Raw genomic sequence first — 19,057 nt, 5'->3', positions numbered from 1 at the left:
CACAAGTCACGCATACAGAGGAGGTCCCACGAGATGAGAAGCCTCAGGCCGCGTTCGGGATACCGACCTTCTTGCAATCTGCCATCAACCGCAGGGCAAGGAACGCAGAGCTGGCTCGAGCTAGGGTCGAGACCTGGCCTCCTCCACCTTACATTGGCACCAAGCAGCCACGGGCAAAGTCATTGAAGGGTTTGATGACAAGATCAAAGCTAGTGACATCAGTCTCCGAGTCATTGTCGCCGACATCGTTCCCAGGTCAGCGGACGTATTCAAGTACGTCCAGAGAGTCTTTAATATTGCCCTGGAGAAGCTCAATTGACTCGGATGTTTCGAGTCTCTCGAGCGGCTGGGGCGACGGACCTGCCATACCAACTCCTGTCCTTGTGAATGAAAGACCAACGGTTGACCGCAAGGTTTGGATTTCACCGGCGAGAGGGAGCGAGGTTGCCCATATAAGAGAAGTCCCGAGAGATGTTGTCTAATCTCTCATCAATCTTGGAATTTTAAGATCAGTGGATGATGAAAAGCACAGGCTATTGTATTGTATCTTGCATTGAAAGCGCAAAAGATTCATAAACATGGTATGCATCAACATTTCTCTCATCCATAAAAGAGGTAGAATAGTATGAGGGTTGCATGGATAGTTGCCAAGACACTCTCGCTAGACTTGACTATTCGAGTGCGTACTTCAAGAGCCAGCATACGCACCACGGCCCTGGACTGCACACTTCCTATCGCTATCAATGTCTCGTGACCTCTGAGGAGTTCTTAGCTTAGCCGACGTGATGCAAGGTGAGAGGACGCCTCTGGATATCCGGATCCAAGACTTCCAAGGATACCAAGAAGACCAAGAGCTAAATGGACCAACCAGACCGCGTCCGTCGGTCGCAGACGCGTCAACCTCCTTCTCCCTGTGCTCCAGGCAAACCATCAAATCAACCTGCTGACGTCGTAGCGCGCCTGCCAAGGGGTGGGGAAATCACTCATCGGCACGACGCTGATATCGCCTATCGAGAAAATGCCAATTCGATGGGCGAGACCAAATGGTCGCAATGCCAGGATTCCGCCCCGCCGGGCAAACATCAAGATCTTGGCTCCGATCTTGGCACGCCGGCAGGCCCGTCAATCCAATCACTGTTGCTTCCCAGGCCCGAAACCTACGCCACGTCTTGGGGTCTTTAGAGCTTCTGGAAGGTCCTTATCATATCAAGGATATCCAAAACACTTGGCTGTCATGGTCGTGTGCGTATCTCGCCCGGGCTGACCAGCCTCTTGCATTTCGCTACCAACAGCAGTGAGATATTTCCGAGTTCACGCTAGACACAAGGGAAATTGTCCCCGGATTGGGTAGGGGATGATCGCTGGTGGGTGTCAATCTTGGCCTAGCACAAAGTAGAATAAGATATATGTATGTGCTAGTCTCAATCACAACTCATCCCGTCCATTGTTTTTCTTCCGACGCACATATTACCTATCCTGTTTTGCTCTAATCGAGGTAGACTAGAACAACTTGCATGAGGTTCACTGCGCAAGAACGCTCCTTAGAAGTCACCCGCAGAGCCTCAATCATGGTCAACATCGCGTCGAGGATTTACAACTTCCTCGCCCCAGCCGCTAACAAGGGCGAAGATGGCCGCGACGTCTGGGGCTCGCGTCTATCCTTCATCTTTGCGGCAATGGGCGGTGCAGTCGGACTAGGAAACCTTCTTCGCTTCCCATCGATTGTCTACAATAACCACGGCCTACAATTCTTCATCCCATATCTGATTTCTCTCTTTTGCCTGGCGATTCCAACTTTACTCTTGGAAATCTCCATTGGCCAGGCATACCGAGGTGGATGTGTCTTGGCTTGGCACCATGCTCATCGTCGAGCGAAAGGTGTCGGATTTGGCGTTGTTTACATCGGTTACGCCATCTGCATTTACTACGTCCCCATCATAGCATGGATCATGTCCTACTTCCGTCGTTCCTTCATCAGCCCCTTACCCTGGGAAGGACGGAATGAAGACTTCTTTTACGGCGACGTTCTCCAGAACGTGGACCCTATCCCGGGCAACCTCACTGCCGACGGATCCGCCGTTCAGGACTACTCAGATTACCCAGGTATGGGTATGAACACTGAAGTCACCTTGTGGAACCTTTTCACCTGGTTCATCGTTTGGCTTTGCATGTACAAGGGTGTCGGTCTCATGGGTCGTGTGGTTTATTTCACAATGGCTCTGCCAATCATTCTCATGATTGTCTTGATTGGGCGAGGCTGCTCTCTCCCTAATGCCATCAATGGCATGCGCATTTACTGGACCGAATGGCACGGTAACAAGCTCGCTTCAGGAACGATCTGGCAAGAGGCCTGCGGACAAGTATTTTTTTCGACAGGAATTGGGATGGGCTATTATACCTCATTTGCGTCATACAATCAGAAGTACTCCAACGCGGTCCAGGACGCACTCATCATCTGTATCTCAAACTCTCTGATTGAGATTATCGGCTCCATGTCAGTTTTTGGTGTTGTCGGATACCTCGGAATGCATCCGGACACTAGTGAGCGACTCAACACATTTGTCGTCGGTTTTCTGACCTATCCGGAGGCCATTGCGGAGATGCCAGGAGCCAACTTCTGGGGCGTCCTGTTCTTCGCTACTCTCTTCATCCTTGGCCTGGGATCCGCATTTGCACTCCTCGAAACCCTCGTTACCATGGTTTGCGACACTGACTGGGGCAAGAAATATCCCCGTCCGTATGTTTCGACTGGCATTGTTATCGCTTCCTTCCTCATCTCCCTTCCATTTTGCACCGAGTTTGGGTACTTCCTGGTTGATGCTGCCGATACCTGGATCAACTATTTGGCACTATTCTGGATAGTCTGGTGCGAGGCAGTTTGCGCGACGACTCTGTATCGATACCGGGATGTAGTGGACCAGTGTGGCCTTATTTCATGGTGCCTTTACAACATCTTCGGCTACATCGGAGGTACTGTGATCGGGCTTATTGTGGCGCACTCCGTTTCACCAGAGGCGGGTGCTGGTGTTGGCTTTGGCATGTTCATTGCCGGGATGGTATCCTCAGTTCTGTTCGCCTCTGACCCCACCGCATATTGCCCCCGGTTCCTCAACAAGAACGCGATGATGCGCAAGTTCTGGTACTTGACTTCGTATTCGGTAAGAGATGTTCCATGCTAATTAATTTACTGTCGATGGCTGATCACGTCGCTTTCAAGGGAAACCAACTTCGGCGCGATCTCAATGCGACGATTTCCACGAGTGGGCAGTGGAAGATACCTGCCATTTGGGGTTTCGTTCTCAAGTACAACACTGCCCCCATCGTCTCAATCATTTTCTCCTTCGCCTACCCAAACTTCTATGCCAAGAACCGTATGGATCCGCTTCACATCGCCGGCTTCACGTTTATGCACGTTGTGCTTGCAGCCACGCTTGTGGGCCTTGTGATGCCACGATGGTTCAACGTGCTGGTCCCGAAGACAAAGGTGACAGAAGGAGTTTATCCTGTAATGCCGGGCGTTATTTTTTCCAGGGCCAATGCTGCCGGAGCGCTGGATATTGACGGCGTTCCTCAGAGCGCTGATGGGTATGGGATCGATAGGAGAAACACAGAGCAACAGGCGTGGGGCCCAGATGGGAGCCAGGAAAAGGTGGCTGATGAGCGCCGACAAGCTGGAAGATCACTATCTAAGAGATTAAAATAGGTTTAGGTAGACCTTCATTATGTCTCTGACACTATGCTTAGCACAAAACGACCGATGGATGTGCAATAACAGACTTTAGGAAGATGCTGCACCCACCAACCTTTCATACTCTAACCTTTCATCCTGAAACAGCCACATAGTGATTAGTTGCAACTTGAGGTATGAAATATGACAGATCGATCGCATTTCTCATGCTGTCTTTCATTCGGGACGACATGTTAGCGAGAAACCAGAGGCTAGGTTGCGTTGCTGAAGGCCCACAAGACGGAGCATCATGATGATTCATCCTCGCTCATTGACTCTCATAACCGACAGCATCCCGGATAGAACTTTTAACTTTCCTGGTTCGACGAACAATTCAGTACTTAGCTTCAATGACTCACTATTTACGGATTAAGATTCATTGTCGGCAGGTAATCATTGTTGTCGCCCTTATGGCCATCATTTCGAACTTCGTACCCGTGATGTTGTGTGTGTAGTACCTTATATCAAGTATCATCACCCCCAAAGAAACTTTCCGTGCAATTCATCCAGACACACATATCCCAATGACCAGTGAGAGATTGCCTTTTTCATCATCCGTGTTCGAAGGCCCCAGAGCAGTGACAAAAGATTGAGGCAAGTAACAATTTCACACTCACAACCCGCCCCCGAGTGGCATTTGACTGTAGGATGAGAGAAGTTTTGCCGAACGGAGTTTCTCGTAGTACGAGGCTATGAAGACCGTGAATAGTCGACATCGCCTGAAGTCATCGTTTACCAGATCCTGCTGGTTCCTTTCACTTTCTGAGCGGCGGATCTAACGTTAGATACCTATCTTTAGAAAGCACAGCTATGTCATCCGCGAGAATGAACTTAAAGGTAGGTCCGCTTGAATAAACTCTTTTCGCATATTGTTTTATGATGATTACCTTATCCCGGTCAGAACACATGACGACAAGCTATCAGAATTATACTGACACCACATTCAACAAACTTCAAGCATTGAGTCATCTCTGTTTTACTTCACAATATTGACTGCTGATATAACTTAAGCATCAGATACAGACCCGTCTCTTTTCTTGACAAAGTCCGTCTCGAACGATAAACCAGCTTCCTTGCGCAAGACTCCATACATCGACGACGAATCCAATGGCCGCCCCTGTGCATCTGAGAATTCTTTCGCTTCCTTCAAGTGTTTCAGTGCAACCTCAGCGACTTCTAGCCGAGCGCCAGACTTCTTAGCACAGTCGATCCCGTGTCCAACATCCTTCAATGCGAGACCAAGGTCGGACCACGGTCTTTGGCCTTTTCCGGGGAGGTAAGCGCCGGTTGTCAAACGTTTCGACATTGACAGTGCGAGAGGGCCATATTGCTGCTCTATCAGAGCTTCCATAGCCTCGCTACCAAGGCCCGTCTTCTCCGCAAAGACATGGGCCTCTGCGACAAGCTCCATCATCCCGGCGGTAACGAAATTCCTAGAAACATCAGCATGTAGCACGCCTTTGCGAAAGATCATTCACTTACCCAGCTGTCTTCATCATGCTAGACTTTTGAACATCCTCTCCGAGACGAATCACTCCTCGCCCCATCACTCCAACGATGAACGGGTTGATTGCGTTGACTGCATCATTCGGACCCGCAACAATCCAGAGCAACTTCCCTCCGCAGCAACAGGACTTGCACCGAAGACCGGGGCCGCAATGAACTTAGCCCTCCTTTCTAACAGACGGTCTCGGGCTTTGGCTGATGAAAGAGGGTGAACCGTCGATGTGTCAACGACAATCTTCTCGGCCAAATTTTCGGGTGCGACGTTTCCAAGGATGGCATCCAGCATCGACTCAAGAGCGGCATCGTCGCTTAGGGACATGAATATTATGTCCGAGTTGGTCAAGAGATGTTTGATCTCTGGTCGCGGTATGCCTCCGATACTCTCAAGCGGCTCACCTCGAGACATCGTGCGATTGTGGTACTGTAGACTCGGTGCGCCATTTTGTGCCAGGTGCTTCTGCAAATTTACGGCCATGCCAATGCCCATGGATCCGAGGCCTACCATAAGTCAGAAATCAGTCATAAACGTCTATTCGCATCGGGTATCCAAGTTGATGCCGCATCAACGGTCGAAAGGACCTACCTATCCACCCCAGACGTGGGTGCGGGGTCGACGGAACGGAGGTGGTAGTCATGCTTGCTAGATGACGCAATTCAACTCCAATTGATGTGCGGTAAATGAAAGGAGGTATGAAACATTCGAATTCGAAGTGAGATTCTGTGATCGTGAAAGTGAGAGTACCGAAGTGTGAGTCAGATTCATAGCTGCAACCATGAACCAACTGCGGACGAACCTGCCGGCCCCACTTCGGCCTCTAGTCCGTCGGCACTGACATCCGAAATTCCAGTGCTCCGCTGTCGGCTGCCTGGTGTTCGGGAAGAATTTGAATTATTTACCGAAAAGTTGGGAATATCACCACGTGCATAGAAGCGGTATCAGAGGAAACCTAGATTAATGCCTTAAGGATGATGTCCTTCAGGCACCTCGTGAGACTAATATGAGCAAGGGCGCAACGTAACGGTGTTTGAAGGACCAACAACCTCTCTGTCGATGGTAAAACACCCAACAACCCTCCTGTATTTTCAGCTGCAACGCATGTGAATGCGCCCAAAGAGTTCAACCATTCGATATGATCTTTTTGGGTTCTGTCCTCTTCGCAGTCGCCATCTTCTTTGCAGGAAAGATGGTTCGGCCTTTCTCTACGACAGCAAGCCGACCGACCTTCTTGGATGACGACAGCGAAGAATCTGGTTATTTTGATGATTGCAGGATGCATCCTTCGTTGGAAAGGGGTACCTTCGCACAGAGCTCGGGTCAGCATACTCTTTCACAATACAGCCTAGCACTGGCGGCTTCTACTTCATGGCCTGCGACGGCGTGGAACTTGAATTCCTCGGCTTCAGCCGGTTCGGCACCAACCCATGAGCTGACGATTCAGCCGATGAAGACGTTCACTGCGCTAGGATGCACAAGTTGGGCGCAACCTTGTACTCGAGTGATTGGAACTACTCCACAAAGCACAACTCGATGATCAAGGATTCCGAACAGAAGGATCCGAGTTAACCGGCTGTTTGGCTGACCATCAACCGGCGGGGGCTGGGCTCACAGTATCGCCGCATCGGAGGCGTATGCGGCAGGTGTCGGCCGTATCAGGAATGCATTCACCTTGGACGAACGATGTCGAGCGATTCAGAAAATGAGGGGGGGGGGGTAATTCTACACAAACCTTAACCATTGCCCGGGCCTGGATCTAGCGTCATCAGGGGGCCGACCTCAATATCCTTTCGCGTAGATCATGACTGAGCTCTTTGCCGTCCGTTAACGCTGCCGAAAAAGCGCACCGGGGTCTGACATCACAAGTCTTAAGAGAAACGAGAGTGGGGGACAACGTCGGCGTCAAGTCGTCTGGCCCTTGTGATGCATATACTTCAAATCCTACATCCAATCATAAGCTCTCGTGACTCGCAAGTTTTCCTTGGTCTTGCGTTCTCTATTATAATGGAGGTGATCTACAGTGTTATCACCTCGAATTGGCTCTAATGTTACTCCGGCGGTCACCAGGACCAGTCCCAGCTCGAGCCTCCGCGTCGTCAGGCTGCTGACCATGAGCATAGCAGCCTGCCGCCCACCCGTTGGTGACGAGGTCTTTTTGACTATCATCATCTTCCACTGGCATGACGTTCATCTCGATCGATCTGTGAACTTGGATCTCCATTTTGCTACCATCCTTTCCACTCTGCGAGAAGTTCCCCGTTCGCTTGTCGAAGCTTCGAAGAGGAAGGTTTCCAGTGGTGCTACGTCCGTAGGGATTCTTCGAATACTTCTTGTATGTCCCAAGCTTTGGGATGATCTTGATGAAAAGTGCCTTTAGTGCAGGTACTGAGGCGCAAATAATGGCAATGTTGATCTCAAGACCAGACCAGACGGCAATGTCTACGCCAACGACTGCAGACTGTCAGGGGCTTGCCATAGTAATGGTCAAACGAGAGGAGAACTCACGTGGTTGTTGATCAATAGGTGCTGAGCCGTGCACATACAACGAATGAAGCCTGACGATGGCCACAATGGCAGCGCTGTCAGATATGTGTTAGCCGACCCACATTCAACATTCATCGTCACGGTGAATAACTCACAAGGCGCCGCAGGTAAACACTCCGATAAGCACAAGCTTCGCCCGGAAAGTGACTTGCAGATTCTTGAGCCACGGGATTGGTATGAACAGGATGATGAGATCGTTGAGAATATTGAACCCAGCAATGGCGTAGTTCAGGGCTGAACGCTCGATGCAGCCTCCCTCAATTGAATCATCCCAGTATTTTGCTACGGGCCAACAAGTGAAGATTGTTGTACCCAGGCAGAACGCTGCATACGCTCCGAGCCATATAATCAGCCCTGTGATAATTCTTTTGGCTCCGTCGGTTCGAAAGATTCGGCGATATTGGAAGAGGATCGAGAACTTGACGCAGAGCTGGGTGAAGTTGTACAACACCACGGTCGCATAGAGAGCTCGAAGGAATTCGACCAGTTCCTCGAGGCCGATAGCATCGCCGAGTCCCCACTTGATCTCTGCAACAAGCAGATTAGCCAGAATCATGCCTCTTTGAGGTCGGCAATACTTACGCTGAATGATAGTCACCAGATAACCAATAGTACCGATCTATGGATCATATCCAATATCAGTGCCTGCCAATACCAAGTAATCAAAATCATGCGGGAGGAGGACTTACAAAAGCGACTATCATCAAGATATCGTCAGCCCCAACATTCTTGACGAGAACAGCGCGCGTGTATGTTCTCATCCCAACCACCAAGGCCGCCATGGTCGTGAAGAAAAACGACGAAAAGACCAAGCCATAGTTCCGGGGCACAATCGGCACGCCTCCAACGTCCCACATCTTGAGCCAACTCCAGCAGAGCTCGACAATATCTTCCACGGCCGGTCTTCGATTACGAAAGTTGCAGCACGGACGAACAAACAAGTGCCAACATCTCCACAGAATGATAACAGGCAAACTTCGGAATCAAGTAGAAAGCAAACAAACCAGGAACCGGGGAAGACAGCAGAACCTCCGATGTAAAAGGCAGGGGCAATCCGGCCACGTCATGTACACCAGGTAACGCAGCAGTGCAATTCTCGCACCGGCGCACTATCACTATGGGAAAAGCATTCACCTTCTCCACGAACGTGCAGCTTTCAGTCACACTGCCCCTGACAATGGGGGCCGCGGGTGTTCTTCAGGAGGATTCCTTGCATCTCGTATGCATCCTACCGGAACTGGTTTTGCCCATTGCGGCTTCTCTGCCATCACTTCATCTTACAGAATTTGATTGACTCGGTTGGAGATGGTGCTGAACTTGGAACATCGACCCAGCGGTTATCACACGCTTCATGTGGCAAGGGAGCCGGACCAGTCTGCCGCCAAGTCCTTCGAGAAAATTTCAAATCAGCACATCTAGACTCGAACGCCGCACTATTGCGCCGTGTTGCAAGCCCACATCCCGCAGATTCAAGATGTTGGGTGAATCATCGTACACAGTGTGCCGGGTTCGGGATTTATACTGAGAGTAGGGGCAGGCATGTTGCAACGGGTGAGCCCCGTAATGCAGGTGGGAGAGATCAAGGGTCTGGTGAATTTCCTTGACGCTGGCGAGATTAGGTCATGTCGACATGTGAACAAGCGCGGTCACATGGAGACTGGCGTGAATCTCCTACATCTTTCGCGCTTCGATCAGTGGACCAGATCTGAATCTCTTGGTACTAAGAGCCATCTCACTAGTTGCTGATCTTACTATTACTGATAGACCTTGGAGAATGAAGACCGAATTTTAGCTGAGAAAAGTCTCTAGTGCTAATCGTGAACAGCCAATCGGGCAAGAAAAATATTTATTGATCTTGGTTCCAGATAATGTTTGGGGTGGCTTGTGGCAATTGTAACTCGGAATGTCCTGCTGCAGAACAGTTCGTCGTGTCACAGTTTAGCGAGGAAGCCCGATACAGTACCCAACGAGAAACCAAAAAGAAACGTAACAACCACGCCATTGTTTTCTTCATGCATCAATCAACACAATAGCCGAGGCGTTCAGGCGTGGGAAAGGTGCAACATACGGCGCAGCAGGTAGACGACTGGCACTGAATCTGCCGCTGGCTCTTTTAGGCAAAATCTCAAAACTTTTCACCCTGGAACCAACCGAATCCCACTATCACGGAATAAGTTGACACCCTCCTTCATCATACGATAACTCTTGCTTTTCTTCTCCAGCAACGTACCCGCGGGGGGGACTGGAGTTGGCGTTGAATCTTACCCCGGCTCCAACAACATTTTGCCCCTGTCATCACATTGACGGATCACCCGCGATTGGTTCGATCCTCCTCTGCCACCTTCGCTTTTAGTGACAAAAATTTCGCAAGCTTCCCGTTCGGCGATGGGGATCCGGGCTAAACGAGCCCGGCGGAGAAACCCTACAGCGGTACGAGAAGCAGGGGTTCAGACCGGTCCCTTGCCGTGCTAGTGCCAACGACTTTGACCGGTGTGTGGAGTGTGGGCGGACACCCGGCGTTAACCTTGGCAGACATGCTTATCTCGACTTTGCAGCACACCTTTTGGTGCGCTTTGCTCGGAGAGGGTGTGCTCATTACCGACGGGACGTGAAGCCGCGCGCCGAGAATGATGGTTTAGGACGGGGAAAGCCTTCGAAGGAGGCCTTGGCTGTTTAGAAAAGCAGAAGATGGTGTGTACTGTGAAACCACAGCAAGAGTCAAGAATCGCTAAATCATCAATAGTAGCTCAAAAAGGCTCAAAATAATGAATGTGGACGTTTGTGATCTGAATTAGATGCATAATCTACATGTTTTAACTCTAAGGGATATGTAGTTATGTGGGAATTTGAAAAAGACTTTGACAACCCGATCCACGAGCATTTCAAGCTACATAGGTGTTAATGACTGCTGGTTTCATGCGCTGACACTGTACACGCTAGCTTCCTCCTTCTCGAGGGGTGCATCAATATGGTTGTTAAACTCCTTCTTGGGATCAAAAAGGAAAGCAGCAGCTGGATAATTGTCAGTCAAGTGGCCATGACAGTGATATTCAGAGGCTAGAGACATACCAATAACAGCGAGAGCAACAAAGCAAGCTGCAGCGATCCAGACTTTCTGGAACGAAGACACATAAGTGCTGAGCAGAGCGTTTGCTGCCTTCTCAATGATTGTGGGAGTGATGCCTGGAATACTGCCGAGAATCTCGTTGTCGTGAGCGGTAAGACCACCGATGAGCATGCCCAAGTTCTCCGGGTTAAATCCGGAGGGGATCACAGCCTTCGCGATGTTCTCAGGCATGTGACTCATGCTATCGTTGAAGATGACATTGTAAATGGCAATTCCGATCGTGCCACCAAGGGATCGAACGCTGATGATGAGACCACTGGCGATGGCAATTAACTCGGGCGGGATGCAAAGCTGAGCGGCGGTGATCAGAGTAGTCAGGGTCATGCCGAGGGCGAAACCAAGGAGGACGGGGTAGAACCAGACGGGATTGCTGGAGCCTTGGTTCGTGGTCGCCATGCAGGCGAAAAAGACGACGAAGATAATGAAGGCGCCAACAGTCACCCAGCGCAGGCGATGAGTTCTCGCGCAGTACCAGCCGCAAAGGACTGAGCCGATCATAGATGCGATAGACATCAGAGCGTAGCGGGTGCCGACGAGGACCGCATCGGTCTCATACAGAACGCTAACCTGGAAGGCAAAGTAGGTGTTGGCAGCAAAGAAAGCAACTCCTTCCGCAAACACGCAAAACATGACGATGGAAAAGTTGCGGTTCTTGGTGAAGAGACCGTGATGGAACATGCCGTCTTTCTTGAACCAGATCTCGTAGACAACCATCATCAGAGCGAGAGCAACGCCCACGGCGAAGGTCGCAGAGACGTGGGGATCGGACCATTCGTAGGGGTTCTTGGACCACGACAGACCCAAGCAAAACAGTACAAGGCCGGAAGCTAAGAAGAAGTAGCCAACCCAATCCAACTTTGCAAGCTTCTCCGTCAAAGTGAGACTCTTCTGAAGAGGGCGGGGAGGGGGATTGTAGACGGCAATACATAGGATGGCAGACACAGCGTATAGAGCCAAAGCCATGTAGAAGTAGGATCGGAACCCATCAGATGCCGGGTTGTTGGTTCTGTTGAAGGCACCGCCCACCAGTAGACCGAGAATGCTACCGAGACCATTTGAGATCATATCGGATGCCTGTCCATACGCGCGCCACTTGCGAGGCAGTACCTCTGAAGATACTGTATGAAGCAGAGGCTGGGCGCCAAAGGCCACGCCGATGATGCAGAAACCAGCAATGCACATCTCGATACTCGTTGAGCGGGCGACGACAATAGAGCCAATCGCGCCGAAGAAAGTCGGGATGACGATGAACCATTTACGACCCCAGTAATCCGCTGCTTGTGAGAAAACGGGCCCGAGAACAACGGTCATGATGGTGATAACTGCCGAGAGCCAACTCGTCTTATCTGTGGCACCAAAGTGACCCGCGATGGTTTGGCCTTGCTGTAAGACATCTCACGTCAGTTGCCGTTGCATTGGTGTGAGGGGTAGTAGATGTTGTGCAACTTACAGCACCGGCGCCAATAAGACTGAATAGTTGCGCGAAGTAGATCAAAGCCACTGCAAAAACAGCCAGGAAAGTCTTCGCGTGAAGCTTAGGCTCGGGCTCATCGGAAACCTGGCTGCCATCTGATGATCCGGGGGCAGGCTTCTCGGTACTACCGACGACGACAGCGTCGTCGGTTGGCTTCTCCGCCATGTTGGTATTTTCCGCGGACATGTCTGCCAGAGATCGCGGGAAAGGTCGGCTGTGATGAATTTCGGATCACCGCATAGATACGCGAGAGAACTGGACGAGAAGAAAGCTCAGTCAAAGTGACTGGCTGGACGAAAGAGTTGTTTAGAGAGGTGCAGATCTATGAGAAAAGAAATGGCGGCACAGCCAAAAGGGAGGTCGAAGTACTAATACGCACCACTCCGAGATGATCGGCAGTCTGTGTTCACAGGGAGTTCGGACGTCCGTGGGCACATTTTTTCAAGACATCTGGGACGGACGAATCAACACGTCTAAAACCCTTCGTTCGTCGCCTGTTGCATGATCTGGTGAACCCTCCTGCCGGCCGAGGTAGGACTTGACCACTGGTTCCACTGGCAATGTACACTGACCTGTGAACCTGGGACGAAGACGTTGGTGCGTGGCGCATCGCAGTTCTACGTGTGGTCTAGCCCTGAGAGTATCGTCTCAATCATTTGAAGGGGTACTCCGTGTGATATTACTGTGGTAGCCATCGCCCGTTGGAGAACCTGGAACGACCAGGGTATGTACACGTAAGAGGCACAGCACCCGGATGAAGGTTCGAAAGGGTTATGAATCCCGTAGCAACATTATTTCTCTACCATCAGATCTCCAACAAGCTCGCTGCTCAGACATATCCAGATTGTACTTTAATTCAATCTTCAGTGCAAGCAAGACCCATCACACGCCATCTAAAGCCCTCCAACATCAACGATCAACCATTGTGCCTTTCTTCAGGACATCCCACAGCAGAACTGACTCGAGCGGGTGTGTCTACAAGGATCGGCCCGCTGGTCCTTGGCTCCCCGAGACCCCTGAACAGACGGCAAGGGCGCACGGCCTCAACGTTATTAGGCGGATCTCGACCCATGAAAAGGCCTCGGCGCTGAAGGGCATGCCAGAGATGATGTGTTTGTGGCCAGATTCACTTTTAGCGTGCAGAAGGGAAGCTGGGGTAACGCTAACTCTGTTTCTGACAGTTTTCAACGACAGGCAGAATCTACTTCGTCGTTCCATGTTTGCTCGTCGATGGTGAAGAACAAAAAGAAGACAGCGTTGCGGGGGAAAACCGAGAATCCCCACTAGAGTTCTGCACGAAATCGGAACTCGGACATGACGTTACCTAACATGCAGCTATCACCGATAGGCCGCAGCGATGTGTTGACTCAAATTCACTGGCTGCATGTGAAACGCGTAACTTGCGTTCTTCTCATACACCACAGCCTACCAATGAGCAAATTTTGCCACCATGTTCGATATTTAGGGCGGGCGTGGAGCTCTAACAAGCGAACACCCATTCCACGGAGCCATGTCCAATAGGGACCCCAGGCGAGATATCCGGCCTGTCGCCGCTGTGGGACTCATTTGGACAAACCCGGTTCTGGTCCTGGAATAGCGCAAGGTGTCCGGTCTGGAGCGCGCAGAATAGCTTGACCAACAAATATGGACGGGATGCCGACGGAAGACTTGGAGCCTCATCTCTTGCCTTTCTCGAGTAAGGCCGTCTTGCCGCCCCCTTGCATGGGCGAATAGAACGATGAACGCCAGTTCAGGAACCGAAATGGCCCGAAGAGCCAAGATACGCTTCGGAACAATATCCCGCCCACATTACTGAACATTGAACCAACACGAGCGACAGCCATGAACACTCTGGCCAGTCGGAACGAATTAGCACCGTCGTATCGGCGAGCTTCCTAAAGCTGTCATCACTGGGGATTCTGGATCCTGAACTTTTCCAGGTTGACAGCGAGAACTCCTTCTTTCACATCTTTGAGAAGTTCCTGTGATTACCACCAATGGCCTCGTTCTGCGAGATCCATGCCCCCATGAAAGAGCGGGTTGCCTTCAATTTTCTCGCGCTTTTGGTGGAGCAAACGGAGATACACCCCCTGACTGACGAAGCATACATCTGTGGCTTTTGATGTTGCGTATTCTCCTCGCTCTGTCGGTTGTGAGGATAGATAATCCCCCCTTCATTTTCATCCCAAGAACCATCGCAAACTCACACACGACCTCATTTGCATCGGAAAGCCACCAATTGCGTAAGGTGACTGTTGGACGCCGTCTTCATATTTCCTTCCCTTCATCATCACCCAGCCATGCTTGACATCGTCATTATCGGAGCAGGCATCGCGGGCCTCTCCGCCGGAATCTCGCTTCGCCGCGCGGGCCACAAGGTGCACATCTACGAGCGATCCGCGATGAACAACGAAGTGGGCGCCGCCATCCACGTCCCTCCGAATGTCGCACGCTTCCTTGTCCGCTGGGGTCTCGACCCCGAGGCCGCTGGCTTCGTCAAAGCTGGCCCGATTGAGTTCAAGGACCCTGTGACCCAGGCGACCACGATGGCCATGTCGCATGCCCAGAACAACGAGCGTTACGGCGCCGATCTGTGGTACGCGCATCGCGTCGATCTGCACGACGCTCTGAAACAAAAGGCGACGGATCCGCTGGGGCCGGGCACTCCCGTGACGATCCATCTCAAGTCATGGGCTGTTGAATACGTGAGCTCCCTGTTGTGTTCCTGTTGAGCTGCTGTAAATGTGTGCTGCGGCTTCTCACTCCACAATAGACTTACATGTACACCTTATAGAACCCCGAAGTCCCATCGGTGCTGCTGAACGATGGTCAAGAGATAACAGCGGACTTGGTCATTGGCGCTGATGGAGTCCACTCCATTGCCAGCGAGACTGTGCTTGGCAGGAAGAACCCTCCCGTTCCTGCGGGTCATTACAACTGCTGCTACCGTTTCCTGATCCCAAAGGACGTTCTCGAGCAAGACGAGGAGACCAGATTTTTCAACGAGAATTCGGACAACCTTATCCGCCTCTACCCTGACCACGCGACGAGTCGACGACTTGTCTCCTACCCATGCCGCAAGTAAGTATGCAACCCAGTGGGATCAGAATATTAGGTCTGATGTCATAGGAACACTATCCATAACTTCGTCGGACTTTTCTACGATGAAGAGATGAAGTCGGTAACCAAGGAGGGTGAGTGAATCGACAAAGACTCGCGCTGCTCTGTGATGTTAACCACGCTTATCGTCTCAGACTATCATGCCGACTTCGACAAGAATGTTGCGCTCGAGCGGTTCGACGGATTCCACCCTGGTCTCAAGGCCGTTATCAAGTGAGTCTTCCGATCAAGGATGGTGACTAGAGCTTCGCACCTTACTAAACCAAACACAGCAAAGCAACAGAGATCAAGAGATGGCCGTTGCTGTACCGCGCTCCTCTGCCAACATGGCACATGGGCAAGTTGGTCCTGGCTGGTGATGCGGCACACCCAATGCTACCTCGTGAGTTCGATCATACCTTTCTCTTGCAGGCTCTTACTGACAAGTCGAAGATCAGGGTCAAGGCGGTGCCCAGGGAATCGAGGACGGTGTTGCTCTCGGCATCATTTTCTCCAATGCCACAGATTCCTCTCAGGTCGAAGAGCGGATGGCACTATACGAGAAGCTCCGCCGCGGTCGTGCCAGTGCCATTCAGATTCTCAGTAACGTGGGTATTGATGAGGCGCACAAGGTCAAGAAGGATCTTATGGAGTTCTTGAATGAGGAAGACATCCCTAGTGAGTCGAGGTTATCATCCTGGAAGAAAGCGCCACTAACCATGGAACAGCGGATCACCGTGGAATCATGTCTTTCACTTACAGTTACGACGTCATCAAAGAGGCTACTGAGGTCATGAAGAAGTTTGATCATGGCTTCGCCTTGCCTCCGAACTTCTTCGATAACGTGGAAAAGACAGAAGACGAGAGAAGCTCGGTCAAGCTTGAGACACAAGTTCGAGTCAATGCACAGCCGATCGCAGCATGAGATAATTCGACGATATGAGGTCAAGGTGATTGGACATTGGAAAGTAGTGAGCTGATCAGTGTAGCAGCTACGTTGGGAAACATTCATAAGCTCTGTAACGATTGACCTCAAACAACTCGAACTTATGTCCCTTGGGCAATAGAGTAAACGTAATACAAACAATGCAAGCATCGACCTTCGATGTAGCGGAACTTTTAGGACGCTTTGTAACCACGATCTTCTTCGAGTCGCCATTATTCAACTCCACACATCCTCAAACCATCTCTTTGACCTCTTCCTTTCCTGTCTCCAGCTTTCCACTTCATCATCTTCCCATTCTCGTGTCACCTTAACTGTCTCTCTCACGACATTTCCAACGGCCTTGGCCATGTTCGCGGCACCACAAATGTAAAATGCAGCATCCTCATCCAGCAACAAGCGACCAAGATCCTTGCTTCGCTCCTGAAGCCGATGTTGTACGTAGGTCTTCTGACCGTCCGCCCGTGAAAATGCTGTAACGACCTCGAGCTTTCCAGCCAAGGCTCCCTCCATCAACTCAGAAAGCTCGTCTTTGTAGAGATAATCCGACTCATTCTGGCAGCCAAAGAACAAGACCATCCTTCCAATCTCCTTACCAACAGATGCAAGCCGGGCGCGTTCCTGTACAAAAGCTCGGAATGGTGCTATGCCGGTGCCGGCGGCAACCATCACCAGCGGCACAGAAGGGAGGATAGGAAGCTTGAAGGATGATCCGCGGATCTGTGCATGAACTTGAGACATGTTGATCAAAGCTGTCTCAGGAGACCCGGGCCTGTCTGGCTGAAGGCGAGATAGATATGTGCTTGCAAGGCCCGCGATAGTGACATCTGGCTTGGCTGCCAACTGGGAAGGTTTGACCGAGACAGTGAGACTGACGTGGCGAGGCGAGGTGATCCTAGAACTTGAGATAGAGTACAGACGTGGCTGCATCGCTGGTAAGAAGTCGATCATGAATGACAAGGGCAGGTTTGTCCACGTGGCTGACGGATCAACGGTAAGGGTATGCTTGAGAAGCCGGGCGAGAGTAAGATGGTTTTGTTCCAGGAAGGCTGCGTAAGTCTCTCTGTCATGGCCAATCATCTTGAGTTCGGTCTTGACCTTATCGGTAGACGCATATTGGACCAGGGATAGGACTGTCTCTCGTGGAACAGCTGCGCAAATCTCAAGGTAATGCTGGCAGAGTGCCTGAATTGTGGTTGGGCTTGGTACTTTGGGCTCTTCCTCGGTGGCCTTGCTGATGACCTGAATCGACTCGTTCCTTCTTGAGTCCAACCCCAAAATCTGGGTCAAAGACTGGACCTCCTCAGTCGGGTTGACAGGCCAGATGGCAATGTGGTCTCCAGTTTTGTACTTGATCTCAAGGTGACTCGACAAGTCCACCTCCAGATCGATGACGCTATGTCCTTGGCCATCGTGTCGCGCAAGCTCACGTTTGGCTCTGACAGGCAGTGCAGCGATCTCAGAGTTGAGGGTCGTGGCCTTCTTCGATGTTGCTCTGTAGAAAGGCTTCCCGACATGAAGTTTGCTTTCGACAACCTCATCGACAATGACATCGACGCTGGGCTCGTACTCGACATCGTACTCCTTGTAGGCAAAGTCATTCACAAGCGTCTTGAAGAGGCTCTCTTTCCAGTCCATGAAGTCTTCCTCAGTTGTTCTGGTGGCTTCGTTGCCCTTGCCAGTGGGCAGAATTGCCGTGGCTCGGAAGCTCGTGAGGGCCGTCACAACATCGTCAATGACTTTGTTGTAGAATCGATAGTTGCTGTTACCACATCCAAAGGCTGCGTACTTCAGGTGTTCAAGAGAAACGCCGGTCGTTCTGGAGGACCAACTGACAAAGTCCTGAGCGTTGTCGCTGGGGTCACCTTCTCCGTAGGTGGACATGATGAAAATGCAAAGCTTCGACTCCGGTATGAGAGCGATAGTCTCAGCGTCATAGTCTGACAGATCCGCTACAAGAGCATTTAGCTTGAAGCGTTGGTGGAATTCACGGGCGAGACGGTGGGCGAAGCCTTCGGCCGTGCCAGATTGGGAACCCCAGAAGATAACCAGGTCAGATCCGAGTTCTTGAAATTTCTCTGCGATGTTTCTGGTCCGGTTAGTGAGAGTGACATTGCCGCCCATAGCCTTCTGGGGCTTCCAGAACCATTTTTGGTGATACGGGTCAGTCTTGGGAATGATGCTCCCTCTGTTGAAGACGAAGAGGGATCCCAAGATAACGAGTGGCAGGAGAAGGTAGTCATCGTAAGATGCCTGCTTCGACAAGGTGTCAACAGCATCCATCAAAATCTGACTTTGAGTATTGTTGTAAGTAAAAGATGTCGCCATGTTGAAATCCGTGCTTTGCTCGTAAGGGAAGCTGGATGGCAGTAGTCGACGAAAGCGAGGGAGTTGCTGTCAAACTTCTGGCACCAAGGGGAGAATTCTCTGGTAGCATAACTTTATCGATTCTTTCCAAAGTAGATACAAATGAGAGACACTACGCAACATCACAATCACTTTCCGAACACCGAGATAAGCCACGAGTTCAATCACTGAATTATGATATTCTAAGGCCTTTTACACAAGTGCTGTTTACCAAAATGGCAATCTTTCGCCGGTTTTCACTCCAGGACGTCACGTCGATCTATTATGAATGTCAC

At 51.0% G+C, this 19,057-nt stretch overlaps 6 protein-coding genes across 6 annotated transcripts; 2 read left to right on the top strand and 4 right to left on the bottom strand.

Annotated features, from left to right (window-relative positions):
- Window positions 1-1,568: 1,568 nt before the first annotated feature.
- Window positions 1,569-3,703, top strand: SC6A8 (Creatine transporter; the record flags this gene model as incomplete). Its single annotated transcript, XM_032029992.1, has 2 exons — window positions 1,569-3,158; window positions 3,218-3,703. 2 exons carry the CDS (start codon window positions 1,569-1,571, stop codon window positions 3,701-3,703), a joined length of 2,076 nt encoding a protein of 691 aa, XP_031893532.1.
- Window positions 3,704-4,733: 1,030 nt separating this feature from the next.
- Window positions 4,734-5,868, bottom strand: yfjR-1 (putative oxidoreductase YfjR; the record flags this gene model as incomplete). Its single annotated transcript, XM_032029981.1, has 4 exons — window positions 4,734-5,160; window positions 5,210-5,306; window positions 5,363-5,731; window positions 5,817-5,868. 4 exons carry the CDS (start codon window positions 5,866-5,868, stop codon window positions 4,734-4,736), a joined length of 945 nt encoding a protein of 314 aa, XP_031893533.1.
- A 1,386-nt stretch (window positions 5,869-7,254) lies between these two features.
- Window positions 7,255-8,629, bottom strand: CGGC5_v004929 (Satratoxin biosynthesis SC1 cluster protein 4; the record flags this gene model as incomplete). The annotated part of the gene is made up of 5 exons (XM_032029970.1): window positions 7,255-7,679; window positions 7,734-7,807; window positions 7,868-8,300; window positions 8,355-8,391; window positions 8,462-8,629. 5 exons carry the CDS (start codon window positions 8,627-8,629, stop codon window positions 7,255-7,257), a joined length of 1,137 nt encoding a protein of 378 aa, XP_031893530.1.
- Window positions 8,630-10,686: 2,057 nt separating this feature from the next.
- CGGC5_v004928 (Trichothecene efflux pump TRI12) lies at window positions 10,687-12,538 on the bottom strand (the record flags this gene model as incomplete). The annotated part of the gene is made up of 3 exons (XM_032029959.1): window positions 10,687-10,784; window positions 10,842-12,282; window positions 12,350-12,538. 3 exons carry the CDS (start codon window positions 12,536-12,538, stop codon window positions 10,687-10,689), a joined length of 1,728 nt encoding a protein of 575 aa, XP_031893531.1.
- A 2,135-nt stretch (window positions 12,539-14,673) lies between these two features.
- On the top strand, window positions 14,674-16,397 carry CGGC5_v004927 (FAD-dependent monooxygenase OpS4; the record flags this gene model as incomplete). The annotated part of the gene is made up of 7 exons (XM_032029947.1): window positions 14,674-15,078; window positions 15,168-15,454; window positions 15,503-15,567; window positions 15,628-15,706; window positions 15,766-15,875; window positions 15,926-16,150; window positions 16,201-16,397. 7 exons carry the CDS (start codon window positions 14,674-14,676, stop codon window positions 16,395-16,397), a joined length of 1,368 nt encoding a protein of 455 aa, XP_031893162.1.
- Window positions 16,398-16,634: 237 nt separating this feature from the next.
- On the bottom strand, window positions 16,635-18,743 carry cprA-1 (NADPH--cytochrome P450 reductase; the record flags this gene model as incomplete). Its single annotated transcript, XM_032029936.1, has 1 exon — window positions 16,635-18,743. The coding sequence occupies one exon, from the start codon at window positions 18,741-18,743 to the stop codon at window positions 16,635-16,637; it is 2,109 nt and encodes a 702-aa protein (XP_031893161.1).
- Window positions 18,744-19,057: the final 314 nt, after the last annotated feature.

This window comes from Colletotrichum fructicola (genome assembly GCF_000319635.2).
Source record: "Colletotrichum fructicola Nara gc5 chromosome Unknown KSG_Nara_v1_contig03, whole genome shotgun sequence".
Classification (NCBI taxonomy): domain Eukaryota; kingdom Fungi; phylum Ascomycota; class Sordariomycetes; order Glomerellales; family Glomerellaceae; genus Colletotrichum; species Colletotrichum fructicola.
The sequence above is the reverse complement of the archived record's forward strand: the minus strand, read 5'-3'. Positions and strand labels throughout refer to the sequence as shown.